The 27,814-nt window shown below is 55.8% G+C and overlaps 1 protein-coding gene across 4 annotated transcripts; it reads right to left on the bottom strand.

The window, feature by feature from the left end:
• Positions 1-1,227: 1,227 nt before the first annotated feature.
• On the bottom strand, positions 1,228-23,915 carry GLI1 (GLI family zinc finger 1). 4 transcript variants are annotated; one of them, XM_054051675.1, is made up of 13 exons: positions 23,585-23,915; positions 9,672-9,854; positions 9,327-9,608; positions 9,076-9,171; positions 7,935-8,130; positions 7,544-7,709; positions 7,339-7,440; positions 7,077-7,217; positions 6,320-6,469; positions 5,704-5,868; positions 5,005-5,253; positions 4,550-4,829; positions 1,228-4,191 (listed from the first exon to the last, which is right to left on the bottom strand). In XM_054051675.1, exons 3-13 carry the CDS (start codon positions 9,418-9,420, stop codon positions 1,928-1,930), a joined length of 3,903 nt encoding a protein of 1,300 aa, XP_053907650.1. In that variant the 5' UTR covers positions 9,421-9,608; positions 9,672-9,854; positions 23,585-23,915; the 3' UTR covers positions 1,228-1,927. The 4 variants fall into 4 exon arrangements, with proteins under 4 accessions (XP_053907650.1, XP_053907651.1, XP_053907649.1 ...); XM_054051676.1 differs by lacking the exon at positions 9,672-9,854 and having other exon boundaries at positions 9,327-9,586; XM_054051674.1 differs by lacking the exon at positions 9,672-9,854 and having other exon boundaries at positions 9,327-9,468.
• Between the last annotated feature and the right edge of the window lie 3,899 nt (positions 23,916-27,814).

Below are 27,814 nucleotides of genomic sequence, written 5' to 3'. Positions count from 1 at the left end.
AGAGAGCAATAAGGTCTCCCCTCAGCCTCCTCTTCTCCACGCTAAACACCCCCAGGGCCCTCAGCCGCTCCTCATCAGACTTGTTCTCCAGCCCCCTCACCAGCTTCGTTGCTCTTCTCTGGACACACTCCAGAGCCTCAACATCCTTCTTGTGGTGAAAGGCCCAGAACTGAACACAGTACTGAAGGTGCTGAGTACAGAGGGAGAATCCCCTCCCTGGACCTGCTGGTCACACCGTTTCTGATCCAAGCCAAGATGCCGTTGGCTTTCTTGGCCACCTGGGCCACTGCTGGCTCATGTTCAGTCGCTGTCAACCATCACCCCCAGGTCCTTCTCTTCCGTGCAGCTCTCCAGCCATTCTTCCCCCAGTCTGTAGCTGCACAGGGTTGTTGTGCCCCAAGTGCAGGATCCGGCGTTTGGCCTTGTTAAACCTCATGCCATTGGTCTCATCCCATCGATCCAGCCTGTTCACAGAGGCACCGAGCTATGCCTTGAAACTACACCTGCAAGTGCACACAGGTCTCTGTGTACCTCTGCCGGTGGTTTCATTCAGTGCTGCCATACAGGGGAGGCACTGTCCTTTCCTCCCCACTGCTCCAACAGTGAGAATCAGTGCGGTCGGTCTGTTCGGCACCTGCTACAGCTGAAGCTGGAGCACCTTCCATACAAGGACAGGCTGAGAGTGTTGGGGTTGTTCAGCCTGGAGAAGAGAAGGCTCCCAGGAGATCTTATAGTGACCTTCCAGTACCTGAAGGGGCTCCAAGAAAGCTGGAGAGGGGCTGTTCATAAAGGCTGTGGTGATAGGATGAGGGGGAACGGGGATAAACTGGAGAGGGGCAGATTTAGGCTGGACATTAAGAAGAATTTCTTCACCATGAGAGCAGTGACACACTGGAACAGGTTGCCCAGGGAAGTTGTGGCTGCCCCATTCCTGGAGATGCTCAAGGCCAGGTTGGATGGGACCTTGGACAACATGATCCAGTGGGATATCCCTGCCCATGGCAGAGGGGTTGGAACTGGATGGTCCCTTCCCTTAAGGTCCCTTCCAACCCAAACTATTCTGTGATTCCATGACCCGCAATCCAAAGGGGAGGTGTGTCGTGTGTGCTTCTGCAGGACTAGGCACAAGTGGGTCTTGGTTCCAGGTGAGGGAAAGAGGGAAGGGGCGGTGGGGCTGTACAGCACCTGGCACAGGGCTTCAGCTTGGAGCCAACCAGGGATAAAAAGCTACAGAGTCCCCTGAGAAAGGGTTTAATGGGAGGGGACGGCACTGCTGTTTCTTTCAGACAGAAAAATCCAAAGGCAGGCTGCAGTGACATCCCCAGCGGAAACACACGCGTGTGCACACCACGTACAGAGCAATGCTGGCAGTGCCAAGCGCTCCAGCATCTCCCCGTCGTCCCTTCGGTGGAGAATTGCCTCTCCCTTCTCCCTCCTCCAGCAAGACGGGGGACCAGGGCGGGGGGATGACGGACCTTGCCAAGCAAGGAGTGATGGCATGGAGTCATTACAAAGACCGGGATTTAACGGAGGCAGTGGGAACATTGCGATGGGGCCTGCCCACAGGGTTGAGGAGGGTGGAACTCTTTGGTTTCAACATTAAGGCTGCACGGAGATAACTCGTCCAGAGCTCTAGAAGAGGCAGGAAAAGGTTCCAGGCACTGGAAGGGTTCAGTAAAACTACTTTGCCGCACAAAAAGGTGACCTGAAGCACCTGATGGATTGTAGCTGTATCTGGGACCCAGCGATGTCCCTCTCCCAAAAGAGCCTGACGCTCACAGGCTGAAGCGGAGGCTTCAGGAGGGTGGTTTTCCCCCCACCTCCTGCCACCCCACCCCAAGCATAAATCTGCATGTGAGAAGGGATTTCACACCTCTGCCCAAATGTGGTTTGCAGACATTCCCACCTGATGTCCGGCGCATCCTAATTAGGACAGGGAGTTGAGGAAATGGCTCTCCCCTGCCAGCGTGCTCAACATGGAGCTCATCTCACCCACAGCCATATTGGCACCACCAGACGCAGGAAGCAAGAGGCCACCAGCAGGGCCAGGCAGCTCTGCAGACGTCTCTGGATCTTCCACGATGGCAGCAAAGTCAAGGTGCGTGTTCTCCAGGTCCAGGGAGTCCAGGCTATTGGCCACCTGCTCCCCTGAATCCAGGGAGTAATATGAGCTGCCTTTGAGTCCTTCCAAGCTTCCACCGTAACGCCCAGGACCTCCACAGCTCGCGGCCGTTTGGCCCAATAGCTTATGGCCACCTTTCTCCATCTGTATATGTGTGCCCTGGCTTGGGTAATACAGGTTGGCATTCCCAGGTCCCTCAGGTGTGGGGCGGGCTGGGGGCAAGCGAAGCACACGCCGAGAGGCGGCTTCCACTCCCTCATAGGAACGATTTGCCTGATCCAGGTTGCCTGCATAGCTCAGATTGTTTTGGTGACCAGGTGGTTTAGGGCCACCAGGTGGGTGTGGCACCATCTCTGGGTTGAAACACGGGTTGGTTAGGAGGTGTTGGGTCTCTACTAGATGTTGCAGGTGATCTGGTTTAGTTTGGTAACCAGAGTACTTGGGGCTGAGGTACGGTGGTGTTTGCATGGCTTGGCACTGCCCAGGTTCATTGCCCAACTCCAAGCCAGCCTTCTCTCCCTTGGAGGCTCCTTGGTCTCCCCACATCAGAGCCTGCTGAGCCTGCACATAACTACGGACCATCACTTCTTTGGTCTGCATGGTGGGGGTCTGGGCTCTTCTAGTGCCCTGACTCAACATCCCCACGTAACCAACTGGTGCCCGTTCCTCGGACTGGTAACCACCAGGCCCTACATTCATGGCTTGGCCAAATGATGCAGGAGGCTGCATGGGTGCAGCAAGCTTGGTGTCCTGGCAGGGAGCACGTGCTGGGGCAGGTGCTGGGTAACGTTGCTCAGATTTGATCTGTAGTCGGTTAAGGCGGTACCCCCCAGGAAATCCACCGCCCTGGCCTGAGCTCACAAGTTTGGGTTGTTGTCCGCAGGAATTGGGTAATAGGTACTCAGTACTTTGATGGTGACAGTGTGACCCAGATATGGCAGCAGCAGAGGCACTGACATTTGACTGCCCAGAACTCATCTCCAGGTTGCCTTGGAAAGGTTCATCCCAAGGAGCTGACACGGTCCCGTTGCCAGCCTGCATACTTGGGAAGTGCTGGTTCATTTGGCACTGAGGGAGGGAGAACTCGGACTGAAGCAAGCCTTCCTCCATGTCCCCGTGCCCTCCTGGGTAGAGATGCATACACCCTGTTGTCCGCTGAGCGCTGCTGAAAAGGCCTTCACACTGGAGTGCCACCCCTGTACCCTGGCATGGGAAGCTTTCCTCGGCGTAGTTGAAGTACTGTTCCATCTCTAGCAAGCCAGACTCCACGCCTGAACCAGGGCTGTCTATGCTCACGCTCTCCAGGAAGATGTTTTCACTGATGCTGGGTGGGCGTGGGGAGAAGACATGACGCTGAAGGTTGGCATCAGAACCACCCAAGGGCTGTAGAGTAGCTCTGCCCACTCCTGACACATTGACGTTACCCATGCTCTTAAAACGATGCACCTTGGGTGCAGCGTGAGGGTTGGCTGCAGTCCGGGCAGGGTCGCTGGCGCGCCGTACACCATTCCGGGGCACCAAGTGAGGCGGAACACTGCCTGCATAGCCAGGGAAATCATTGGAACTGTGCCTTCGCAGCAAGCCATTTGCAAGGAAGCGGGATTCAGCTGGTCCAAGGTAGTCCCCACGAAAGCTGCCGTGGCCACCCATGGCCATCCGCTCCATGCTGGGCAGTGGGGTTGGTGGTGGTCCACCGGTGGCTGCAGCATATTTAGCCTTGAGACGATAGCGCTGGGCTGGAGTAAGGCTGCCCACACCTGGCAGCCCTCCACAGTGGTTGGTATCACCGGAGCGTCGCGACTCATCCGGAGAGATGGGGTCGTAGCTGTCTGATGGACCTCCTCCACCAGGCATTGTCCCTGCCTCGCCAGGTGGACATGACCCAGTCAAGTATGGAGACACCAAGGAGGAGCGCCGGCTCACCGTGTAGGCTGAGCTTATGGTACTTGTGGCACTGCTCCGGCGTTCGTTCGGTGGCATACCCATCTCTGCTGCTGACAGCTCCGCAATGCGCCGGTGTGAGGCAGCTGGTGGCCTCACAGAGATCCCGGGCACCTCTCCAGGTAGGGCTAAGGAAAGAAAAGGAAGAATTTTACCAAGGCACTCAGGACACCAGTGGTCAGAGGAGGGACGGGAAGCCACCTCCAGTACCAGGATGGTAACTCTTCCATGGTTTAGTGCCTGCTAGGACAAGAAGCTAATTCAAGTGGTGGCAATAAAGTGGGGGCAAAAGATCATGAAGTATCACTTAGGTTGGAAAAGACTTGAAGATAATAGAGTCCAAAGATGGGGCACAGCCCAAATGTGGGGGTCCACCACTAATGAAAGAAAGGAGTGGAAATGGCTCAGGCTGCAAACCAGACCTTTCTTGACACAGTGCCCATGGGACTGGCTCTGCATCCAGGTGGGAGGGAACCACAGTCTCACCGGCTCCAGGGATGGTTGGCAAATTCAGGCCCTTGGTAGCTGATGGCTTCCTCATCTGCTTCAGTTTGTCAATACGAAGATTTTCTAGCTTGTGGAGGGCCATGAGCCCTGAGGTGCCCATGGGCTCACCAGGCACCGCATCCTCCAGTGTGGACAGATCCTCATAGCTCCCACCTGCGTTGCCCGCCATCTCCACCCCACTGTCATTGTTGGTGGTACTGCCAAGTGGGGAGTGTTCACTGCTGCACGACGACTGTCCACCTGGGCTGGGCTGCGGCTTCTAAGGGGTACCCAAAAAATGAACCAAGGAAAAAGGGGGATCAGATATCCACTACACACTTAATGCAACCTGCAAACCCGCACCCTGCCAGATGTGGAGATGACTCCCCTGTACCATGATTCCTCCAACAGGGCTGGCCAAGCCTTACTCCACCATCACACCCCTAGCTCCTTACCAAGCCCAAGTCAGGCACCAAGAGTTTGCCGTCATCCTTTCGGGCCTCAGCGAGACCATTTGTATCTTTCTCCTGCTTCATTTCTGGGTGGCCGCTGAGGATGGGCAGTGGACGGCCTGGCACCACGTCCCCTCGGTGCTTCTTGGTGACGTGGGCGTCGGGGCCGTGCACTGTCTTCACGTGTTTGCGCAGCGAACTTGGGTCAGTGTAGCGCTTGGTGCAGCCTGGAATCTTGCACACGTAGGGCTTCTGTCAGGGGGGAAAAAAGGTAGGCATGGGTGGAGAGAGGGTGTTAGCTCCAACTAGAGACCCCTCCCGCAAAGTACATCAAAGAAAGCCCCCTCCCCTTTCTTTTCAGTAGGCTAAAGAACTGGGGAAACTGAGGGTGAGGAGATATCAAAGCAGCTGAGTCCCTTTGGAGGGGACAAGTTAGGTGCTACAGCAGGGCTTTGGAGGAGGACATAGAGAGCCAGAGGAAGAACGCAAGGATGGTGGCTCCACAGGAGTGGGGCAAGGGGTAAACGGAATGCAGATAACCAAGGAAGTGAGCAAGGGGTCAAACTTCATGACAGCAAGCAAAGAGGGAACTGGAACATACAGGAAAAAAAAAGAACAGGGATAGTTTACAGAGTGTGGACTAACCAGGAGGCATATGGGGAGCCCAGAAGGGTGCAAAAAGCCTCCCAGATGGGTCTGTACCTCATTGGAGTGGGTGCGGTTTTGATGCTTGGCCCGGTCAGAAGCATTGGAGAAGGCCTTGTTGCAGCCCTCGTGTTCACACACGTAAGGTTTTTCACCCGTGTGTGAGCGCAGGTGCGTCTTGAGGTTTTCCAGGCGTGAGTAGGCTTTGTTACAACCCTCAAACTGCACAGGCAAGCAGGGTGAAACACACCACACATTTTCAACAGACCCTATACCGCATCACACCCCCATCCCGCGACACACCCAGAGCACATCTACCGTGGATCCAATATCACACCTGCCCTCCTCCAGGTGCACATCCTCACACTGCTCCGCAGCCCTTTACCCTTCTGGCTTGTGTCACACCACTTCGCTACGCACGGGACACACGGCTGTGCTGTACCAGCTTATTACATCCCTCTTGACCGCATCCATCGCGCAGGCTCTGTCCTGCCACGCGGAACCCCACTCTATCGCGTGTTACCATTCTCCGAACCACCTGGTCTGTCCCACCTCATTTTCCCCACCACGCAGCCTCTGCCAATGTCAAATACGGAACAGGACAGCTCGCGTTCTGCCCGGAGCTCTGCCTGATGTGAGGCACAGCTTAGCCGAGGCTTTGCAAAGGCTTTACCGTGCATTTGTGAGGTTTCTCGCCTGTGTGACGTCGCATGTGCACCACCAACATATACTGGGCCTTGAAGGGCCTCTGTTCCCGGGAACATGCTGCCCAGTGGCACACAAACTCCTTCTTCTCTCCATGGATATGCTCGTTGTTGATGTGCTGAGGAGAGAGGGGCATCACTGGTGGCACCAGGAAGGGCACCGAGGGTTGGGAACATACAGGTATCTTAAGAGAATATCACGGGAGAAATGGCTATAGAGGGACTGGGATGGTGAGTGGAGATACCAGAGGTTACAGGAAAACAGAGCAGTCAGATGGTGTCTGGAGGCAGTGGACACAGGAGATGGCTGGGGGCTATTTTGGAAGGATCAAGAGAAGACATAGAGGTCAAGGTGGTCAAGGGGATATCGGAGAGTTGGAGTGTCTAGAAGGAGACAAAGAGCAAAGGAGAAAGTCTGGATGAACCAGTGGTTCAGGAGATCTGCCCCAGGGATGAGAAAGGCCAGACTGGGTGCTCCCCCAAGGGATGTGGTATAGGAGGATCACAACGAACTTGCTCACAGGAGTGGAGGATGCACATCCTTTCCCTCCTAAGGGTAACTTCCAACATTGTGCACCTGCACAGGTGAGTTCTCAGGGCAGGGGGACAGAGGAGAACAGCCCCGTATAGGACAGTCTTAGAGTGGGGTTTGTGGGTTGACACAGGCAGCCAGCAGCCCAGGGGTAGGTTCTGGGCGTGGGTGTACCCAGGTAGGACCTAACTCACATGCACCAACTGCTCCTGCGTATCGAACTCCTTGGCACAACTGTCCCAGTAGCAATTGGTTTCATACACAGTCTCAGACTCGAGCTTCCCATCCTCCTTCTCCAGATCTTCTCTAACATCAAGCATCCCCAGTAAGGGATCCTGTTGGAGCAAAGCCAGGTGAGCACTCCAAGATTACGACCCTTCGTGTACCACTTACCGAAAGTGGTGCCAGAGGGAGTTTCGCCCTTTGGAAGTGGAGGTTTCAAGGCTTGAGGAATACCTGTGTGCCTGTGGAAGCTGGACTGGAAATATCACCTTCAGATCTCTCCTCTGGGTATTTGACAGTCAGAGGGCTGCTCAGGCTCCACTCCAACTTTAGCTGCTACCGGGGCAGGGGGAAAATGGAAACCAGTCAGCACTGGGATGCTCACTGGACCACTCTTTATATGGGATGCACTGCTTATACAGATGCAAGGCTCCCTTACCTGGCAGTGTTTGAGGGTCCCACAAGCCGGGGGATGGTGCAGGAGTCCTGGATGAGTGGGCAGATGTTCATGGGAGCTACATGGTGGTGGTGGTGGTGGTGTGTGGCTGTACAGGTGGCCTTGGCCCTTCTGCTGACCCGGTGGACTCTGGTACCCCAGTGATGGACTGCAAAGAGCAAGAGGGATAAAGCAGATAGCACCATCAGAGAACGGAAATTCCGGTCTTCTGAGCCAGGGATCCCAGGTATCTGAACTCCAGCCACTCTTTTCCTAACCCACCATCCCAATCTGCTCCCACTTCCCCCTGCCCTCATCCCAGGCACTTCCCAGGCTGGGAATCGGCATTCAGGCTCACAGCCCCATGCCAGTGGGGCTAAAGTCTCACGCCCACCTGATGGTGCTGATGGAGAGGTGGCCATAGGAGCCACTGGCAGAGGCACAGCGGGAGTTGATGAACGCAACGAGGGAGTTGGGTGAGGTGCGGATTACCGTCTGCAGGTCAATGCTAGAGTCTGACAGGGGGGAGATGGACAGTGCTCGCTTCTTGCCCAGTTTGCCTGCACCACGGGGTGTGGAGAATCGTGAGCCTGGGATGGCAGCAGAGAGTAGGGGGGAACTCTTCTCAGCGTGGGTCCTAGGAGGCTGAAGAAACCCCCAAGGACACAAGCCTGGCACTTTGGAGCCAGAGTAAGTATCCGGAGTGTACCAGGTAGTTGGGGAGGGGAGTTTGGGAGAGGAGAGGAGAGAAGCTGACCAAAAGTTAAAGCATGCTGTTAAGGCTATTGTCCAAGTGTCTCTTTAACACTGACAGGCTTGGGGCATCAACTGCTTCTCTTGGAAGCCTCTTACAGTGTTTGACCACCATTTTGATAAAGAAATGCTTCCTAATGTCCATTCTAAACCTTCCCTGGCATAGCTTTGAACCGTTGCCATGCGTCCTAGCACTGGATCCCAAGGAGAAGAGATTAGCACCACTTTATCCACTTCCCCTCCTCAGGAAGCTGTAGCAGACAATAAGGTCACCCCTCAGCCTCCTTTTCTCTAAACTAGACATATCCAAAGTTCTTAGCTGCTCCCCATAGGACATTTCTTCCAGTTTTGTTGCCACCCTCTGGACGCATTCAAGGACCTTCACATCCTTCTTGAATTGTAGGGCCCAGAACTGCACACAGCGCTTGAGGAGAGGCTCTACCAGCGCTGAACACAGCAGGACAATCACCTCTTTTGACGAGCTGCTCGTGCTATGTTTGACGTGCCCAAGGATCCTCTCTCATCACAGGCATCACTGTCCCCAGCACTGCCTGACCACCTCAGCACATGCCCCTGCACTCCTGACACGATCAACACAAACCCAGGAGACACCTAAACCTCTTGTAGAACCTCTACCTGCCCCACAGCTTCCCAAGACTGCACACTCACCATCACCACTGCCTATGCGGTTGGTTCCTGCCAACCAACACAAGGCCAGGAGATGCCTAAACCTCTTGGAGAACCTCTACCTGCCCCACAGCTTCCCAAGACTGCACACTTACCATCAACACTGCCCATGTGTTCGGTTCCTGGCACCGACCCATAACCACGGTGACCACTCATGAGGTTTGACTGATGACATATAGAGAAATCAAGTCCTAACAGGGGACGAGAAAGACAAGATTATTAGGGTGGGTGGCACAAGGGAGAGAGGAAATCCCCAGCGCATCCCTGAACCCAAGGACTGGAGTTGAAGTTGGATGCTCTTCATGCCCTTCCAGGCACCGGCCAGGACAGAGGGGCTGCAACTGACCTTGTGGCCCTGGGGCAGGTGTGGCTGGTCCGGGAGGGCGTAGACAGCGGTGCTCAGTGTGTCCCATGGCCGAGGGGCTGGAAGGGTCGAACATGTTGCCACACTAGAAGGACGGGATGTCATCCAGAGGGACCTGGACACACTGGAGAAGTGGGGCTGTGAGAACCTCATGAGGTTCAACATGGGCAAGGTCCTACACCTGGGTCGGAGCAATTCCCATTTTCAGTACACAAAGGGGGATGATGTGATTGAGAGCGGCCCTGCAGAGAAAGATGTGGGGTGCTGGGAGATGAGAAGCTCGAAAGGAGCCACAACGTGCACTCGCAGCCCAGAAACCAACCATACCCTGGTCTGCATCCAAAGCAGCGCGGCCAGCAGGGAGGGAGAGGGGATTCTGCCCCTCTGCTCCTCTCTTGTGAGACCTCATCTGCAATACTGTGTCCAGTTCAGCATCTCAGCTCTGGACTGGTAGGTCAGCATGTCAGTGTGTCAGTGAGTCAGCACAGCACACACACGCATGTAGACAACCTTAAACACACATGAAACACATTTACCATGACAGGGAAGACGCTGTGTTGCTGGTGAAGGAAAACGTGATATCTGGTGTCTTTGTAGGATGCCTCTCTGCATGTCCCAGCCCCAGCTGCGCTGCTGGAGCGAGAGCGCCGGGATGGGGAGGGAGCAGGGAGACTATTCAGACACTGTGCACATCCCTGGGTCGGGGCAATCCCTGATTTCAGTACAGGATGGGGGATGATGGGATTGAGAGCTGCCCTGAGGAGAAGGACTTGGGGTGCTGGTTGATGAGAAGTTCAACATGAGCCACCAACGTGCGCTCACAGCCCAGAAACCAACGGTGTCCTGGGCTGCGTCCAAAGCAGCGCGGCCAGCAGGGAGGGAGGGGATTCTGCCCCTCTGCTCCTCTCTGTGAGACCTCATCTGGAGGATTGTGTCCAGTTCTGGAATCCTCAATGTAAGAAGGAGATGGAGCTGTTGGAATGGGTCCAGAGGAGGCTCCAAGGATGCTGCGAGGGATGGAGAACCTCCCGTACGAGGACAGGCTGAGAGAGTTGGGCTTGTTCAGCTTGGAGAAGAGAAGGCTCTGAGGAGATCTCATAGTGACCTTCCAGTATCTGAAGGGGCTACAAGGAAGCTGGAGTGGGGCTGTTCATAAAGGCTTGTGGGGATAGGACAAGGGGGAACGGGGATAAACTGGAGAGGGGCAGATTTAGACTGGACATTAGGAGGAAATTCTTCACCATGTGGGTGGTGAGACACTGGCACACGCTGCCTAGTGAAGTGGTGGCTGTTCCATCCCTGGAGGTGTTCAGGGCCAGGTTGGATGGGCCTTGGGCAGCCTGATCCAGCGGGATGTCCCTGCCCATGGCAGAGGGGGTTTGGAACTGGATGATCTTTAAATTCCCCTCCAACCCAAACTATTCTCTGATTCTATACCCCGGGGGCGCTCCGGCGGAGGAGAAGACATTCCTGCAGCGGCCGCCAGAGGGCGCACCGAACCCATTCCCCGCCGGGCAGAGAGGAATCCCCAACCCGCACCATCCCTCGCGCCCATCACCGCTTCACATCGCTCCCAACACAGCTCTCTGCCCCAAATCCAAAGCAAAGGGAGTCCGGAGGGCACTGCCGAGGCGGGAGGGGCGACAAAGAGGGAAACGCTGTGCCTCCCCCCATTTAGGAGCACGGAAATAAACACCGAAGGTTCCAAGCAGAGGAGTTCAGGCGAGAGTGCATCCAACCCAGCAGCAGCCACCGATGAACAGAGGAGGATGAGGGGAGACCTTATCGCTCTCTACAACTGCCTGGAAGGAGGTTGTGGAGAGGGGGGAGCTGGGCTCTTCTCCCCAGTGACGGGGACAGGACAAATGGCCTCAGGCTCCGCCAGGGGAGGGTCAGAGTGGATATCCGGAAGAAAAAAATCACAGAAAGGGTCATGGGGCACTGGCAGAGGCTGCCCAGGGAGAAGGTAGAGTCCCCATCCCTGGAGGTGTTTAAAAGATGGGTGGACGAGGTGCTCGGGGACACAGTTTGCACTCAAAACACTCACAGAAACATTTTCACTCAAGCACGTACATAGATGATAGAATCATAGAATCACCAGGTTGGAAAAGACCTCTTGGATCATTGAGTCCAACCATTCCTATCTGCCACTAAACCGTGTCCCTGAGCACCTCGTCTCCCCATCTTTTAAATACCTCCAGGGATGGGGACTCCACCCCCTCCCTGGGCAGCCTCTGCCAGTACCCCATGACCTTATCTGTGAAAAATTTCTTCCTGATATCCAACCTGAACCTCCCCTGGCACAGCTTGAGGCCATTCCCCCTTGTCCTGTCCCCGTCACTGGGGAGAAGAGCCCAGCGCCCTCCTCTCCCCAGTCTCCTTTCAGGCAGTTGTAGAAAGCAATAAGGTCTCCCTCAGCCTCCTCTTCTCCAGCCTAAACACCCCCAGGTCCCTCAGCTGCTCCTCGTCACACTTGTTCTCCAGCCCCTTCCCCAGCTTCGTTACTCTCCTCTGGACTCGCTCCAAAAACTCAACATCCTTCTTGGAGTGAGGGGTCCAGGTCTGAACACAGGATTTGAGGTGCGGTCTCCCCAGTGCCGAGTCCAGGGTACAGATAAGTTATGAACCCTAACTGCTGAAAAGGGAAACTAAGGCACAGACAGAACAATTCTTGGTCAAAGGACCCGAAGAAGGGACCCTGCTCTGCCCTCCTGATGGGTCCTTGCAGCATCTGCAGGTCCCACCCAGCCCTGCCTTGCACGTGGGTCCCCACCCTGCCTGCAGGTCAAAACCCTACCCTGTCCCACCCATATATATCACACCCTGCCCACAGGGCTCAGCGCAGCCCACTATCGCATCCCTGCCTGCAGGTTCCTGCCCTGTGCCCGGGTCTCATTCCCACTTGGTGCTCGCTGGATTTGGCCCTTCCTATGGTCAGACCTCCAGCTACGGCTGTGTCTGCAGCCTCAGCAAGTTTGCGGATGACACTCAGGTGGGTGGAAGTGTGGATCTGCTGGAGGGTAGGGAGGCTCCAAAAGGCTGTGAACAGGCTGGATCGATGGGATGAGACCAATGGCATGAGGTTCAACAAGGCCAAACGCCGGGTCCTGCACTTGGGGCACAACAACCCTGTGCAGCGCTACAGACTGGGGGAAGAGTGGCTGGAGAGCTGCACGGAGGAGAAGGACCTGGGGGTGATGGTTGACAGCGACTGAACATGAGCCAGCAGTGGCCCAGGTGGCCAAGAAAGCCAACAGCATCTTGGCTTGGATCAGAAATGGTGTGGCCAGCAGGTCCAGGGAGGTTATTCTCCCTCTGTACTCGGCACTGATGAGACCGCACCTCGAATACTGTGTTCAGTTCTGGGCCCCTCACCACAAGAAGGATGTTGAGGCTCTGGAGAGTGTCCAGAGGAAAGCAACGAAGCTGGTGAGGGGCTGGAGAACAAGTGTGACGAGGAACGGCTGAGGGCCCTGGGGGTGTTTAGGCTGGAGAAGAGGAGTCTGAGGGGAGACCTTATTGCTCTCTACAACTGCCTGAAAGGAGGTTGTGGAGAGGAGGGCGCTGGGCTCTTCTCCCAAGTGACTGAGTACAGGACAAGGGGGAATGGCCTGAAGCTCCACCAGGGGAGGTTCAGAATGGATATCAGAAAAAAATTCTTCACGGAAAGAGTCATCGGGCACTGGAACAGCTGCCCAGGGAGGGGGTCGAGTCGCCTTCCCTGGAGGTGTTTAAGGATCGGGTGGATGAAGTGCTGAGGGACATGGTTTAAGGGAGTGTAAGGAACGGTTGGACTCAATGATCCAGTGGGTCCTTTCCAACCTGGTGATTCTATGATTCTCTGCACCCAGGTCCTGGAGCTCAGTCCCATCTCCTCTGGTGGTCACTGTCCTGCCCCAAGACCACCAAGGGGTTACATGACAGACAAGCGGCTCTGGTAGGAGAAACAACCAGAGGGTGAGGGAGAGGCCCATGTGGATAGCACTGGAAACAAGGGTCTTTCCCCCTTTGAGACACCTCAAAGAAGGGGTCTGGGGGAGTGGGAGCCCCTCACCCTGCTGAGGAAGTGCTGGGTTGCATTTGGAACACAGGGGGGTGAAGGGGGCAGCAATTCTTCCGCATGAATTGCCCCTTTGAAAGCTTGTCTTGGGGCTTTGTGAGAATGTCAGCCAGAAAGAATAGAGGTGGGGGGGGGAGGCAGCAGGGCAGGCAAAGAGAGACGGAGCTACCGGGGAAGGTGGTGGTGCCGGGGATGGGTGAGGGAAAGAGAGAAGTAGGAAATGGGAGGTGGGGTGCCAGGAGAGGGGCTTCTTACCTGTCTGTGGGCTCTGAGCCTTGCAGCAAAGGTTGGGGCATGAGCTCCAGGAGAAGCCTCTCACCTGCCCCCTTCCCCAGCCACTCTATCTAAAGAAGAGTGGGTTTGCACGTCCCTCACGAGAGTTTGTCTAGTGATGGAGTCAAGCACGGCACCTCCGTGGTCCTTCGCAAACGCAGCTATTCACATGTGAGCAGACACACACACACAAAGATGCACAAACACACATTTGCACACATACGGAGAGGCACATGCAGGTGGGAGGTGATGAGGAGTACCAGAGCTCAGTAAAGCCAAAGCCCCATTTCCCCATCCTGAGAATGGGCACCTGAGCTCCCCAGGCTTAGCCCACCAGCTCCTTCCTCTGTGTGAGAGCAGGCAGGTTGCAACCATGCAGCACAGCAACCACATCTGGGCACCTCAGCCCAAAGGGAAGTGGGGCTGTGCCTATCCGGACAATCCCTGGGCCCACGGCTGATCCCACCAGCCCACAGATCCCTGGCCCGGACCGGGGACTGCTGCCCTTCTACACAAGTTCCAAGCAAGTGGGGCACCTTCTGTGGTGGGATATCTACCGCTTTCAGGAAAATTCATAAAATCATAGAATCACCAGGTTGGAAAAGACTTCTTGGATCATCGAAGTCCAACCATTCCCATCTGCCACTAAACCATGTCCTTGAGCACCTCGTCTACCCGTCTTTTAAATAACTCCAGGGATGGGGACTCCACCACCTCCCTGGGCAGCCTCTGCCAGGGCCCCATGACCCTTTTGGTGAAGGGGAGGCCTTTTTGGACAAGGGGGAATGGCCTCAAGCTGCGCCAGGGGAGGGTCAGACTGGACATCAGGAAGAGATTCTTCACCGAAAGGGTCATGGGGCACTGGCAGAGGCTGCCCAGGGAGAGGGGGGAGTCCCCATCCTGGAGGTATTTAAAAGACGGGTGGACGAGGTGCTCAGGGACGCGGTTTAGTGGCAGATGGAATGGTTGGACTCGATGATCCAAGAGGTCTTTTCCAACCTGGTGATTCTATGATTCTATGAGGCTTTGGTTGTGTATGTCCCCCAGTGCTTGGCTACCCAGCAGTAGGGTCAGGGTAGCACCGTGCTCAGCCAGCCTTGCCCTTCCCCGGTCCAGCAGAAGGGAGGAGTTTGGCGAGCAGAGTCAGTCTGGCAAGGACTGGGTATCCCCTCCAGGGCAGGCTGGAGCCAGGCGGGTGCCAGGCGGGCAGGATGGCAGGGACACAGCTCTGATCCCGCACCAAGCAGCAGCAGCATGGAGAGGTGGCTCTGCCACTCAGAACGTGGCCAGAGCCCAAGAGTCGCAGCTGCAGGATGCTGCCCCAACCCCAGGGATGCTGCCCCAGCCCCGGGATGCTGCCCCAACCCCGGGATGCTGCCCCAACCCCAGGGATGCTGCCCCAGCCCCGGGATGCTGCCCCAACCCCAACCCTCGGCATGCTGCCCCAACCCCGGGATGCTGCCCCAGCCCCCGGGATGCTGCCCCAGTCCCGGGATGCTGCCCCAACCCCGGGGATGCTGCCCCAGCCCCCGGGATACTGCCCCAACCCTCGGAATGCTGCCCCAGGCCTCGGGATGCTGCCCCAGCTCCCAGGATGCTGCCCCAGCCCCCGGGATGCTGCCCCAGCCCCGGGATGCTGTCCCAACCCTCGGGGTCCGCAGGGCCCCCCCAAAAAACCCTCGTGGCCCCCCGAGCAAGGGAAGCTGGAGGGGGCTGGGGACTCGAGGAGCCAATGGGAGCCGGAACGCAGCTCCCCCCTCCGCCTCCCCCTCCCCGGCCCACCCAAGTCGCAGCCTATGGGCATAAATCTGAGAGCCAGGCGCAGCCGGGATTGAGGGGAATCTTCCCTCGGTCTCCTCCTGCCAAGAAACTCAAACTGAAACACATTCCTCCACCTCTCTGCCAAGAAAACAAGGAGAGCAGCCAGCAGCAGGAGCGGTTGAAGCAGGACTGGCTCCAGGCGCCGAAATGCCGCACAGGAGGGGGTCAGGACTGGCCGTCCCCCTTCTCCCCCCCAGCTCCTTGCCTTTTATTTCCTGCAAACACATCTAAAATCTGTCATCTGGCTCCAGTTTCCTTGAGGACACCGGGGAACGGGGAGGGGAAGGGAAAAGAGGTAGAAGAGAAGGCACAAAAGGCAGAGAGGGAACGGGGATGCCCTGAGCTTGTACTGCGGGACAAGAGTGGGGATGTCTGTGCTGATGGGTGGGAAGGAGGGAGGCACATGTGTGGGCACCGAGAGGAGAATCACACGCCCTTAAGAGGCCCGGCTGCAGGAGGATGGGGGGCTGCACCCCAGAGCATCCTGAGATAGGGCAGACCCCCATCCCAGCTCCTGCCCCGCAGCAGGAACGCTCCCTGTAGAATTGTCTCCATCACCTCCTGCCCCAGATGCAGCCCCAGAATTGTCCCCATCACCTCCTGCCCCAGAGCAGCCCCAGAATTGTCCCCATCACCTCCTGCCCCAGAGCAGCCCCAGAATTGTCCCCATCACCTCCTGCCCCAGATCCAGCCCCAGAATTGCCCCCATCACCTCTTGCCCCAGAGCAGCCCCAGAATTGTCCCCATCACCTCCTGCCCCAGAGCAGCCCCAGAATTGTCCCCATCACCTCCTGCCCCAGAGCAGCCCCAGAATTGTCCCCATCACCTCCTGCCCCAGATGCAGCCCCAGCAGGGTTAAACGCCCCCAAATCCCACTGCGGAGGCAGGTGATGTCAGGGCTGGATTAGCCAGCCCGGCCAAAATCCCAGCTGAAAGACCAGCAGGCTCGAGCTGTGTGTGGCACAATCCATCAACCCTCCGGCACAGCCCCCAGCGTGGGGGGCCTGGGGGAGGGCTCTGTGTGTGCATGCGTGGGGACATCTGTGTTTCTGTTAGCGTGTGGGTGTGAATGTACGAGTTTGGCCATATGTGTTGGCATGTGTGGGATTTCTGGTTAGGGGTGAGTATGTTTCGGGGGTTCTCGTGTATATATGCACTCACAGATGCGTGTGTGTGCATGCATGCTTGCACGCGTGCTTGTGCATGTCTACATACATTTGGAGTGTTCACATGTGCGTGCCTACATGTGCATGTTGGAAAGCACAATAGTAGCCAACGGGGAGCCACTATCATATGTTTGCAGACGCAGTCCCCCCCAAACTTACTGAGAGAGAAAGGAAGGGCCAGAGCAGAGAGACGAGGCAAAAAGAGTCCAGTGGTACAGCAGGGGTGAGAGTGGAGAGACACCCTGGGAGGACACCGCTGCTTATCCTTTTCTCCCCCTCAGGAGAGGTTGGGTCCAGCCTTGGGGTAGGCAAAGCCCTGAGCCCTCTCCACGGGCGCAGAGCCCTGCTGACACTCCTGCAGCCCTCGCCTCAGCGAGGTCAGCTCCATGCCCAATTGGTTTAACCCTATAGGGCCTTAGGAAAAACATTGATCTGCCTTCCCCGACACGGGGCAGCAGTGTAGACAGAGCCACTGCCAGGGCAGTTCTGCAGACACAGGATGGGAAAACTGCAGAGGGATAGGCTGGGATGCAGCACGTAGGTGCAAGCTGCAAGGCTGGATGCTCCCTCGTGCATCCAGGATCAAGGGAAGACATCCTAGCTGCCTCCCAAGGCAAGCGGGGTCTGCAGCATCAGCGCACTCCTCCCCAGTGATGATGTCTCCTGCATGCGACACGGCCAGCTGACACCCGTTGGGCACAGGGAAAAGCCACTGACAGCGTGGCAAAGAGCAAAATCTCCTCTCGGAAAAAAAGTTTCCCTGTCCTGGGACAAAGTAGTATCTGCTTTCCCTGACCCCACATGCCTTCGCGCGTCTGCCTCCAGGAGAACCGATATGCAGACCTCCTGCCCAGCTGCCTTGCCGTGCATCTGACCCCATGGTTACAGCAGGACTTCAGGGCGAGCCCGAACTCCTCTGCATGGGACAACTAATCTGCCCAGGACTGCAGCTGCCACAAAGCACATTGCTTCAGGTTCAGGGGGTCTGAAAAGGGACGATTCAGGGTCGTGATCCCATGCTGGTGTGGGCTGCCAAGCTCATTTCAAGGTGGTCCCTTGTCTGGAAAAGATGAAGCAGAGAAGAACCAGCTTCGGGGGAAGTTTCTGCATGTGTGGTGGGAAAGGTGCAGTAAAATCCACGGCAGGGATGGAGTCAAGCCATCCTCTACTTGATTCTCCCTCCCTTCTCCTGCCTCAGCTGCCACTTTCAGCAAACATAATACATCCTCATTCCCCACTCCATATCAAAATTCTTATCTACCCTTCGCACCGCTTCCAGTAAAGACCAGAGGTCCCTCCCCAGCCCACCCATCCCTCCAGCAGCACAGCCTTATGCAAAGCCACAGTACACCACCACCACCCATGCGCCGTATCTCAGCGGCGGGGGGGAGGCGAAACAATCCAGCCCCTTGCTCTCACACGCATCCACACCCACTCACGACCATGCACCGACATGCCTCTAGAGATGTTAACACACGCTAACACATGTGTGCTTTTGGAAGAGGGGAAGGCAGGCAAGCCTGGGGTGCAATCCTGTTTGGTCTCCCGTATGTCCCAGGGCACAGACAGCCCGTGGCAGAGAGTTGGAGGGTGGGAGCTCACTGCTCTCTGCTCCCTGAGTCTGTTCCCCCTTTAAAACAGGGACTGCCAGACCCCAACCACAAGCTGAGCCGCTCAGGAAGCCCTGGCAAACTGGGCAGGAGTGGTGGGGCTTGCTAGGTGGTCCCAGTGCAGGGAGGCAATTGTTGCAGGCTTGCATATTGTTTGCTTTGGCCCCCAGTACGCGCTACCCCTGCAAATTGCTTATGGAAAGCCACTTCCCCGGTCCCTACGTTCGCTGGGCTGGAGTCTGTGTGCGAGCAAGGTTTTAGGGTGAGGGCAAGGCGGGGGTGCACACATGGCAGCAGCTGCAAAAAAGGAATTTTTATGCTTCCCCTTTCCTTCCCAGTGCTGGAGGGAACCAGCAAAATTGAACATGTGGGACCCATAAAAGCCCATCTCTGAGTCACGGCTGTGGCAGCCCCTGCTAGGCACAGCTCCTTCCCATGGCATCAAGGCACCACCTTAAAACCAACGTGCTTGTGTGTTAGATGGAGGGACACCCCCAGAACAGAGGCTGCCAACCCTGCTGTCCCGAGGGAGCCCACGGCAGGCAGCGGGCTGCAGTGGCATCTGTCCTCCCACTGCAGTCAGGGTAGTTCATAATAAGCCCATTCCCACCCGGATAACTCCATCCTGCAGGATTCCTCAGAAACTGGGAGCAGGAGGATGTGCAGAACCTGGCACAGACTAAAGGATTAGATATACAATAGTCATCCCATTAGATATACAATAGTCATCCCTTTTAGTCTGTGGAACTGCCAGTCTCTGGAGATACTGAGCATGGAGCAAGGTAAGCATTGCACCTGGGGATTTAGGAAGTGTAAGTCACTCCTCCTTTGGGGCAAGAGACCTCCTTTGTCTGTCTCCTGGAGGAGGGGGGGTGTGTGTGCCCTTGAGCTGTTCCCGAAAGTCCCCAGGGATGCTTTGCTTGTTGGACACATTTCTCCCTCCCAAAGCATCTGCTGTTGGTGGCGGTGGGTGGCACTGATGCTTGCTTTACCGTACCTTGACTGGTTCTGCCCATTCCCACACCACCACCATCACTTAGGGCCATGGGGGGCAGCAGCCAGAGCTTTGCCTCTCCCTCCCTCCAGATCAAGAGTGGGAGTTTGACAGTGGGGTTGTGCCACATCTGGAAACACCCTCCCCACCCCAACCTCAGATGCGGACGCAGCAGAGCTGAAACCCGACTCTGTGTTTTTGCTGCTGGTTCCCTCTCTGAGGCAGCTATTTTATCAGCTGTTCATTCTGCTATTCTGCAGCTTCTAAAGGGTTTTTGATGTGCCATAAGGATTGGAGTCGGTACGCTCGCTGCATTCTTGTGAGGATGTCTGTAGAAGAATCCCCTTAATCTCACCACGGACACACCTGATGGACCTTTTTACTTATTACATCACTGAGATCGCTAAAGACCAAGAGAAGATACCAAGAGAAACTAAGGCACAAAGAGAAAGACTCCGGTACCATAGATGCAAGACACCAAGCAGGCAGATAACTGTGCATACAGGTATGTACGCACACATGCAAACAGACTCCTCTGTATACACGTCCATAAGCGTGCACGCACATACGCGCTCCCAGAGGATGAGTGTAGGAGGATTGCCCTCCCTTTTGACCGACTACCAGATATTCAAGGCTTCCTTCTTCCAGCATGTCAGTACCGACGGACAAGAACAGGCCCAGTGGCCTGTGGAAGGAAGGAAAGACAAACACCACTAATAAGCTGCTGTGTAAGTCATGTCACATATGGGTACGTGCGTGTGTAGGTCTGTGTACATGTGTATACGTGAGGGTGAGTGCATATGCATGGATGTGCAAGGCCGTGCACGCTCGTAGAGCGTGTTGGAGTGGTGGGAAGAATGGTATTCCCCAGGGATTACAGACCAGCCAGCCTCTCCAGCAGTGCAGCTGGAGCCCCGAGCTGCGATATGTCACTAACAGCATCTCACAGTTGCATTGGAAGAAGGACCTTGGTGTCTTCCAACCCAACCACCTACCCACCCTTGACGCATACTGGACAGCAAGATGCAAACCCAATGCCAAACTCAACACCCGCCTCTCACCAGGCTGCCCTGACGGGACAGCACACGTCTCAAAGTGGCCTCAGTCCCCTGGATGGAAACTTTCCTGCTCTAGGGAGATCCTCGCAGCTCAGCCAGTTCCAGCACTGGGAGGGGAATGCATTACTGAGTTTGTTCCACCACCTCCAACGAGATCCGAGCCCCACAGGGGCCTGGGGAGCTTGAGCTCCCAACCTGCTCCTGATTTTGTGCTTGTTTTTGTGACAGAAAAAGACTCTGGAACATGGCAGAGATGAGGACCTCCCCTACAAGCAACCAGTGACTGGGCTACAAGCAGATGCCTGAAGGACCTCACAAATCCACTCACGAGCATAACTGGGAGCTCACGCAGGCATGCAGTGGCAGCTGGGTCAGCAGATGCATGAGGGTATATGCAGTAGCGAGCTCGGGTCAGTGCCAGTCTTCTCAGAGGTGCTGGGATCCGTGATAATTGGAGAATTTGGGAATCCTACCAGGCACAGCAAGTTTTGGGGTGGACCTGCTCTAGGGTCTCAGTTTGCAACGGACCCCCCCCCCCTTGCCCTTGAAAACCCTTCCTAACAGGGTCTGTGCTGGGGAAAAGGTTCAAAGGAGGTTGCAGACCAACCCAGCTCACACTGTGCTGAGACACGGGCATCAACCAACTTCAAACACCCACCAGCAGCGCAAAGGATACAGTAGGTGCCTTTGCCATCCCGTGTCTCCTACAGAGGCAACTCCTGCCTCAGCTGGGCACAGCGAGCCTAGCCGTACTGAGATGTTTTCCTAAGTCTGAAGGAAAAAAAAAAATCCTGAATTTCTGGAGAAACTTCATCCAACTGCTTCCTCTTCCCTTCTGCTCAATCTGCCCCTGCACCAAAACCCTCTGCTCACCCTCAGGATGCCGCTTCCATAGCTCAGGTTTGCCAAATATAGCCTGTAGAGCACAATCGGGGAAAACTCAGGTTTCTGGGTACCCAGCAGCATCTGCTGAGCCCTCACCATCCCTTCCAGGGCTAGACACAGGCCCCCGAACTGTGGAAAGAGCATCTACTAGTTTCCCAGACCCCAAACACAGCATTGCAAACGCTACAATCCTCCAGCCCCGCTCGGACCCAGCTGCACGTCTCTCCGTTCTCTTCGGAGAGCTGCAGCCCTCAGGCTGTCACCGCAGTGCTGAGTATGCCCTATTCTGCTCAGGGACCATCTGGACTTCACATGTGCAGAGCCTGGCCCAAAGGGTAACCCCTCCAGAGAGACATTTCCTCTGCCTTTAGCTTTCTTGCACCCTGGCCTGGTGCAGTATGGAGCTGCCTTGTAGGCAGCTCTGATCTGACCCCGAAAAAAGGGTGGTCTTTGCCTGCAAAGGCTTGGCTGCAGCCGAGGCTGACCAGATCTCACAATGCCCTCTGCTCAGGGGCTTCTCAAGCTGGTGATGCTCCCTCCAGCTCCTCGGTGCCACGCTGGCCAGCCTGCTCTGCTGACCTCAGGCTCCTCAAATCAGCCACGGAGTGATGCAGAGCCAATGCCTGAACCCAACGGTCCTGGAAGTTTTCGAAAGGTGGACAAAGGGTTGGCATCCAGTGGGGCACAAGAAGCACTCGGAGCCATCTGCTGGAGAGGCCAAGGTGGTCTCAGCTCTACAGGGACTCAAAGCTGAGCTTCCACACACAACCCACCCGCTCTGAGCCCCAACTCTCACAGTACCAAAGTCGGGAGCAGCCCTTGTGCAAGCGTGCAGAAGGACTGACGGACTTTCAGAACCAGGAAAGGACTTGAGGCATTTCACAAGTCACGTGAAAAAAGTAGCTCTGCCCTCCCCACAAAACTGGAGGGGCTTGATAAAGTCATCTAGGGTCTGTTTCCCATAAACAGTTGGACCAGGTAACCTTTTGCAACCCATTCCAAGCTGTTGTTCCAACTCCATTCTAGGGTTCCCAGGCACAGGACACTTCTGTGGCAGCCTCTGTTACAGCCCACATGGGGAGGGAAGAAGTCGAGCCTGCGGGATGAGGGCTGGAAAGCCGAGGTGCGCCAGGACTTGGCCATTTTGCCACAGTTTCTGGGAATCGTAGGACCATAGAATCACCAGGTTGGATAAGACCTCTTGGATCATTGAGTCCAACCATTCCTATCTGCCACTAAACCGTGACCCCGAGCACCTTGTCCACCCGTCTTTTAAATACCTCCAGAGATGGGGACTCAACCCCCTCCCCGGGCAGCCTCTGCCAGGGCCCCATGACCCTTTCTGTGAAAAATTTCTTCCTGATATCCAGTCTGACCCTCCCCTGGCACAGCTTGAGGCCATTCCCCCTTGTCCTGTCCCCGTCACTGGGGAGAAGAGCCCAGCGCCCTCCTCTCTCCAATCTCCTTTCAGGCAGTTGTGGAGAGCAATAAGGTCTCCCCTCAGCCTCCTCTTCTCCAGCCTAAACACCCCCAGGTCCCTCAGCTGCTCCTCATAAGATTTGTTCTCCAGCCCCTTCCGCAGCTTCGTTGCTCTCTTCTGGACACTCTCCAGAGCCTCAACATCCTTCTTGGGGCGAGGGGCCCAGAATTGAACACAGGATTTGAGGTGCGGCCTCCCCAGTGCCGAGTCCAGGGGCAGAATCCCCTCCCTGACTCTGCTGGCCACGCCGGGTCTGATCCAAGCCAAGATGCCATTGGCCTTCTTGGCCCCCTGGGCCACTGCTGGCTCGTGGTCAGTCAATCCCCACCCCCAGGTCCTTCTCCTCCAGGAAGGAGGCTCCTTGGGGTGCACAGATCCTCCCTGCTCCCCAATCCCTGCCAGACACTTGCCCATAGGACCTGGCAGGCTCTCAGGGGTACAGGGGGGACCCATCATCACAGCATCAAACCCTCGTCCCTTGGCAGCCTTGCCCGGAGCCCCGGGAACACCGAGCTCTGTCCGGTGGGACACAGCCCCCCGCGCACCCCAAGGGGAGAGGGGAGCAGCAGCAGCACCGCGGGTGGCACCGCTCCCCCTCCCCGTTTGCCGGGGACAGTCCCGCAGCTGCTGCGTCACTCGGGCCAAGGCAGGAACTCCCTCCCGGTCCAACGGAGCCCGGGACGCCCCTCTGCCGCCTCAACCCTCCATCAGTCGGGGCTGCACCGGCTGAGCTCGGTGCGAACGCCTTGGAGGGCGAGTTACGCGCCGGTGAGCGCAGCGAAGAACCGGGCAGCCCCGGTTCCACCACCGGGACCCGGGGCGGAGGTTCGGGGCCACCCCGGCCCGCGGCTCCCCCCCCCCCCCCCCCCACCTCCCCTTTCGACGGCTCCTACCTGCGAGCGGCCCCGGGAGGGCGGCGGCGGCGTCCGCGTCTCCGTGCGGGACAACAGCGGCGCATCCAACGGGGACCCCGGCGCCCCCCCGGGAACCCGCAGAAAGTTACCGGAGCCTCGCGGGGGCGGCGCGTCCCGGTGGAGCTGCGGATCCCGCTCCGCCAAAGTTGCGGCGGCGGCGGCGGTGGTGGTGGTGGTGGTACCGAGAAGCGCTCGGGACGCCCCGGGACCCCGTCCGGGAGCGCCGGGAGGCTGCAGCCGCTCCGAAAACCCGGGCTGGATCCCGAGCGACGGGGCACGGCTCTGCAAGGGAGCGTCCCGCACCCCCGGAGCGGCCCCGCAGCCTCCCCAGCGCGCACACGCGCAGCCGAGTCCGGGAGCAGCGCGGGGCGCAACGCGGGGCCCGCGAGCCCCGAGCGGGGGAACGGGGGCGCTTGGGGTGGCTGCGCTCGGTGGTGCGGGGGGGCCTCTCCAACCTGGTGGGGGTACTAAGATTCCACGATTTTAAGGTTCTGTGATTCTACGATTCTACAGTTCTACAATTCAATTCCACGATTCTACAATTCCACAATTTTAATATTCTATGATCCTACGATTCCACAATTCTACAATTCCACAATTCCACGATTCCACAATTTTAAGATTCTATGATTCTACGATTCTACAGTTCTACAATTCAATTCCACGATTCTACAATTCCACGATTTTAAGATTCTATGATCCTACAATTCCACAATTCTACAATTCCACAGTTCTACGATTCCATGATTTTAAGATTCTATGATCCTACGATTCTACAATTCCACGATTCTACGATTCTACAATTCCACGATTCCACAATTCTACAATTCTACAATTCCACGATTCCACAATTCTACAATTCCACGATTCCACAATTTTAGGATTCTATGATTCCATGATTCTACGATTCTACAATTTTAAGATTATATGATCCTACAACTCTACAATTCCACGATTTTAAGATTCTATGATTCTACGATTCTACAATTCCACAATTCCACAATTCCATGATTCTAGGATTCTATGATTCCATGATTCTACGATTCTACAATTCCACGATTTTAAGATTCTATGATTCCACAATTCTACGATTCCACGATTCTATGATCCTACGATTCTACAATTCCACGATTCTACAATTCTATAATTCCACGATTCCACAATTCTACAATTCCACGATTCCATGATTTCAGGATTCTATGATTCCATGATTCTACGATTCTACAATTCCACGATTCCACAATTTTAAGATTCTATGATCCTACAATTCTACAATTCCATGATTTTAAGTTCTATGATCCTACGATTCTACGATTCCACGATTTTAAGATTCTATGATCCTACGATTCTACAATTCCACAATTTTAAGATTCTATGATCCTACGATTCTACAATTCCATGATTTTAAGGTTCTATGATCCTACGATTCTACGATTCCATGATTTTAAGATTCTATGATCCTACGATTCTACAATTCCACGATTCCACAATTCTACAATTCCATGATTCCACGATTTTAGGATTCTATGATTCCCTGATTCTACGATTCTACAATTCCACAATTCCACGATTTTAAGATTCTACGATCCTACGATTCGCACACACACACACACACACAGAGGTGGGCACGCACACCTGTGCACAAGAACTCAAGGTGCTCTGTGTGCAGATAGCCCTGTGCGTGCACATCTGTGTGTGTTCATGTGCAGAAGCATCCATGCATGTGCCCCTGGAAACAGACACACATGCATGCGCTTATGCCCATATAAATAGACATGCATGTGTTCTTGCCCATATAGACATGCATGCACGCACTTGTGCCCATGTAAACAGACACACGTACATGCACTTGTGTCCATACAAATAGACATGCATGCATTTGTGCTCATATAAATAGACACGCATGCGTTCGTGCCCATGTAAACAGACACACATGCAGGCACTTGTGCCCATGCAAACAGACACACACGCACACCCCACGTGCACACTGCACACCTGCGTGTAGAACACAAGCACAGTGCATGCACGCGCAGGATGTCCAGCCACCAGCCCACACTCCTAATGCCCAGCCTGGTCTTGCCTGGGGACCTTCCCTCGCCCCAACTGGGAGAGGCCAACACTCCGTGGGTGGGTGTCCTGCGGGTATGAGGGGAGGGAGAGGGCTAAGACATGCTGACACCTCCCAGCACAAGCTCAGCATCTCAGGAGATCTGGATGGAGGCTGCAACCAGGGCTTTGGGCATTGCTGAGCAGAGGCCACTCTTCCCATGACTGGAACTGTCACCTAGTAGAAGTGAACCTGACTCCCTCAAGAGACTCCTGGCAAGGATGAAGCGCGAAGGGAGTAGCTTCAGCAAACCTTTCTGCCTTGGATATTGCTAAGGAAACCTTGAATCATAGAATGGAATCATAGAATCATCACCAGGTTGGAAAGGACCCACTGGATCATCGAGTCCAACCATTCCTAACACTCCCTTAAACCATGGCCCTCAGCACTTCATCCACCCGTTCCTTAAACACCTCCAGGGAAGGCGACTCGACCCCCTCCCTGGGCAGCTGTTCCAGTGCCCGATGACCCTTTCCGTGAAGAATTTTTTTCTGATATCCAGTCTGACCCTCCCCTGGCGGAGCTTCAGGCCATTCCCCCTTGTCCTGTCCCCTGTCACTGGGGAGAAGAGCCCAGCGCCCTCCTCTCCTCAACCTCCTTTCAGGCATTGTAGAGAGCAATAAGGTCTCCCCTCAGCCTCCTCTTCTCCAGGCTAAACACCCCCAGCTCTCTCAGCCGTTCCTCATCACACTTGTTCTCCAGCCCCTTCCCCAGCTTCGTTGCTCTTCTCTGGACACACTCCAGAGCCTCAACATCCTTCTTGTGGTGAGGGGCCCTTGGCTGACCTCTATTTTGGTGGTGATAGGGGAGTGTGAGTGGTGTGGAACTGCCGGGAGGGGTGAAACTGTGCATCGTTCGGGCTGTGGGGGGACACCAGCCCCCCGTGCAGGTCTCAGCTAAACCACCGGGCGGGCTGCGACCCTACCGGGGTGCGGAGCTGCGTCCTGGAAGCGGAGGGGGCGAACGGGCTGCGGGCAGTGCCCCCTGGTGGCGACAGGCGGAATCGCCGCCTCCATCGCTGACTTCGCCCCACCTTGAAAAGTCATCTTGCTCTACAACCTTTTCCTTCCCCTTAAAGTAGTCTTCCCATCTTTGCAGGTGATCCCATTCAGTTGCTTAAGGAAATTCGTTTCTCACCTGTCAGCTCTGCTCTTCAAAGGATCATAGGCTAGTTTGGGTTGGAAGGGACCTTAAAGATCATCTAGTTCCAGCCCCGCTGCCATGGGCAGGGACATCCCACTGGATCAGGTACCCAAGGTCCATCCAACCTATCCTTGAGCACCTCCAGGAATGGGGCAGTCACAACTTCCCTGGGCGACATGTTCCAGTGTCTCACCACTCTCACAGGGAAGAAATTCTTCCTTATAACCAGTCTAAATCTGCCCCTCTCCAGTTTATACCGATTCCTCTTTGTCCGATCACCACAAACCTTTATGAACAGCCCCTCTCCAGCTTTCCTGAAGCCCCTTCAGGTACTGGAAGGTCACTATAATGTCTCCTCGGAGCCTTCTCTTCTCCAGGCTGAACAACCCCAACTCTCTCAGCCTGTCCTTGTATGGAAGGTTCTCCAGCCCTTGGATCATCCTTGTAGCCTCCTCTGGACTCATTTCAACAGCTCCATCTCCTTCTTACATTGAGGATTCCAGAACTGGACACGGTACCATCTTTACAGGTGATCCCATTCAGCTGCTTAAGGGAATTAGTTTCTCACCTGGCAGCACTGCTCTTCCTTTTCAGTTGTTTTTATGGTAAACATCCATTCTCCTCTGTGCCACAGTGACTAAATGTAGTGGAAGAGCCACCCTGAAAAAGTGGGGAGCAAGCAGGATTTCGGGTGCTACCCCTCGAGAGAGAGAGAGATGAAGCATGAGGTGTTCCTTGGCCCCTTCGGAGCAGGGAAAGGTACAGACCTGAGTGGACGTGGGGCTCAGCAAGCAGGGCAGCAGGCTCTTCCTCCAACCAGGGACACTCATCCATCTTCACCCACTTTGTGGGTGGCTGGAGCACTCCCAGGCCTGCAGTCCCCCCATGGCGCTTCATCCGCAATGGTCCCACTGCAACGGGGCACCCGGATGGAGGTTGGGGGTGCAACTCTCACCAGG

This window comes from Cuculus canorus, chromosome 29, assembly GCF_017976375.1.
Source record: "Cuculus canorus isolate bCucCan1 chromosome 29, bCucCan1.pri, whole genome shotgun sequence".
NCBI classification, from domain to species: domain Eukaryota; kingdom Metazoa; phylum Chordata; class Aves; order Cuculiformes; family Cuculidae; genus Cuculus; species Cuculus canorus.
The sequence above is the reverse complement of the archived record's forward strand: the minus strand, read 5'-3'. Positions and strand labels throughout refer to the sequence as shown.

Bases quoted from the DNA above. Each gene is read 5' to 3' on its own strand.
- GLI1 (XM_054051675.1), bottom strand. From the start codon at position 9,420: ATGTTCGACCCTTCCAGCCCCTCGGCCATGGGACACACTGAGCACCGC. The intron at 9,172-9,326 runs GTCAGTTGCAGC...GTCCCCTGTTAG, and splicing joins ACCTGCCCCAGGGCCACAAG to GACTTGATTTCTCTATATGT. The intron at 4,192-4,549 runs GTGAGACTGTGG...TTCTTTCCTTAG, and splicing joins GCCAACCATCCCTGGAGCCG to CCCTACCTGGAGAGGTGCCC.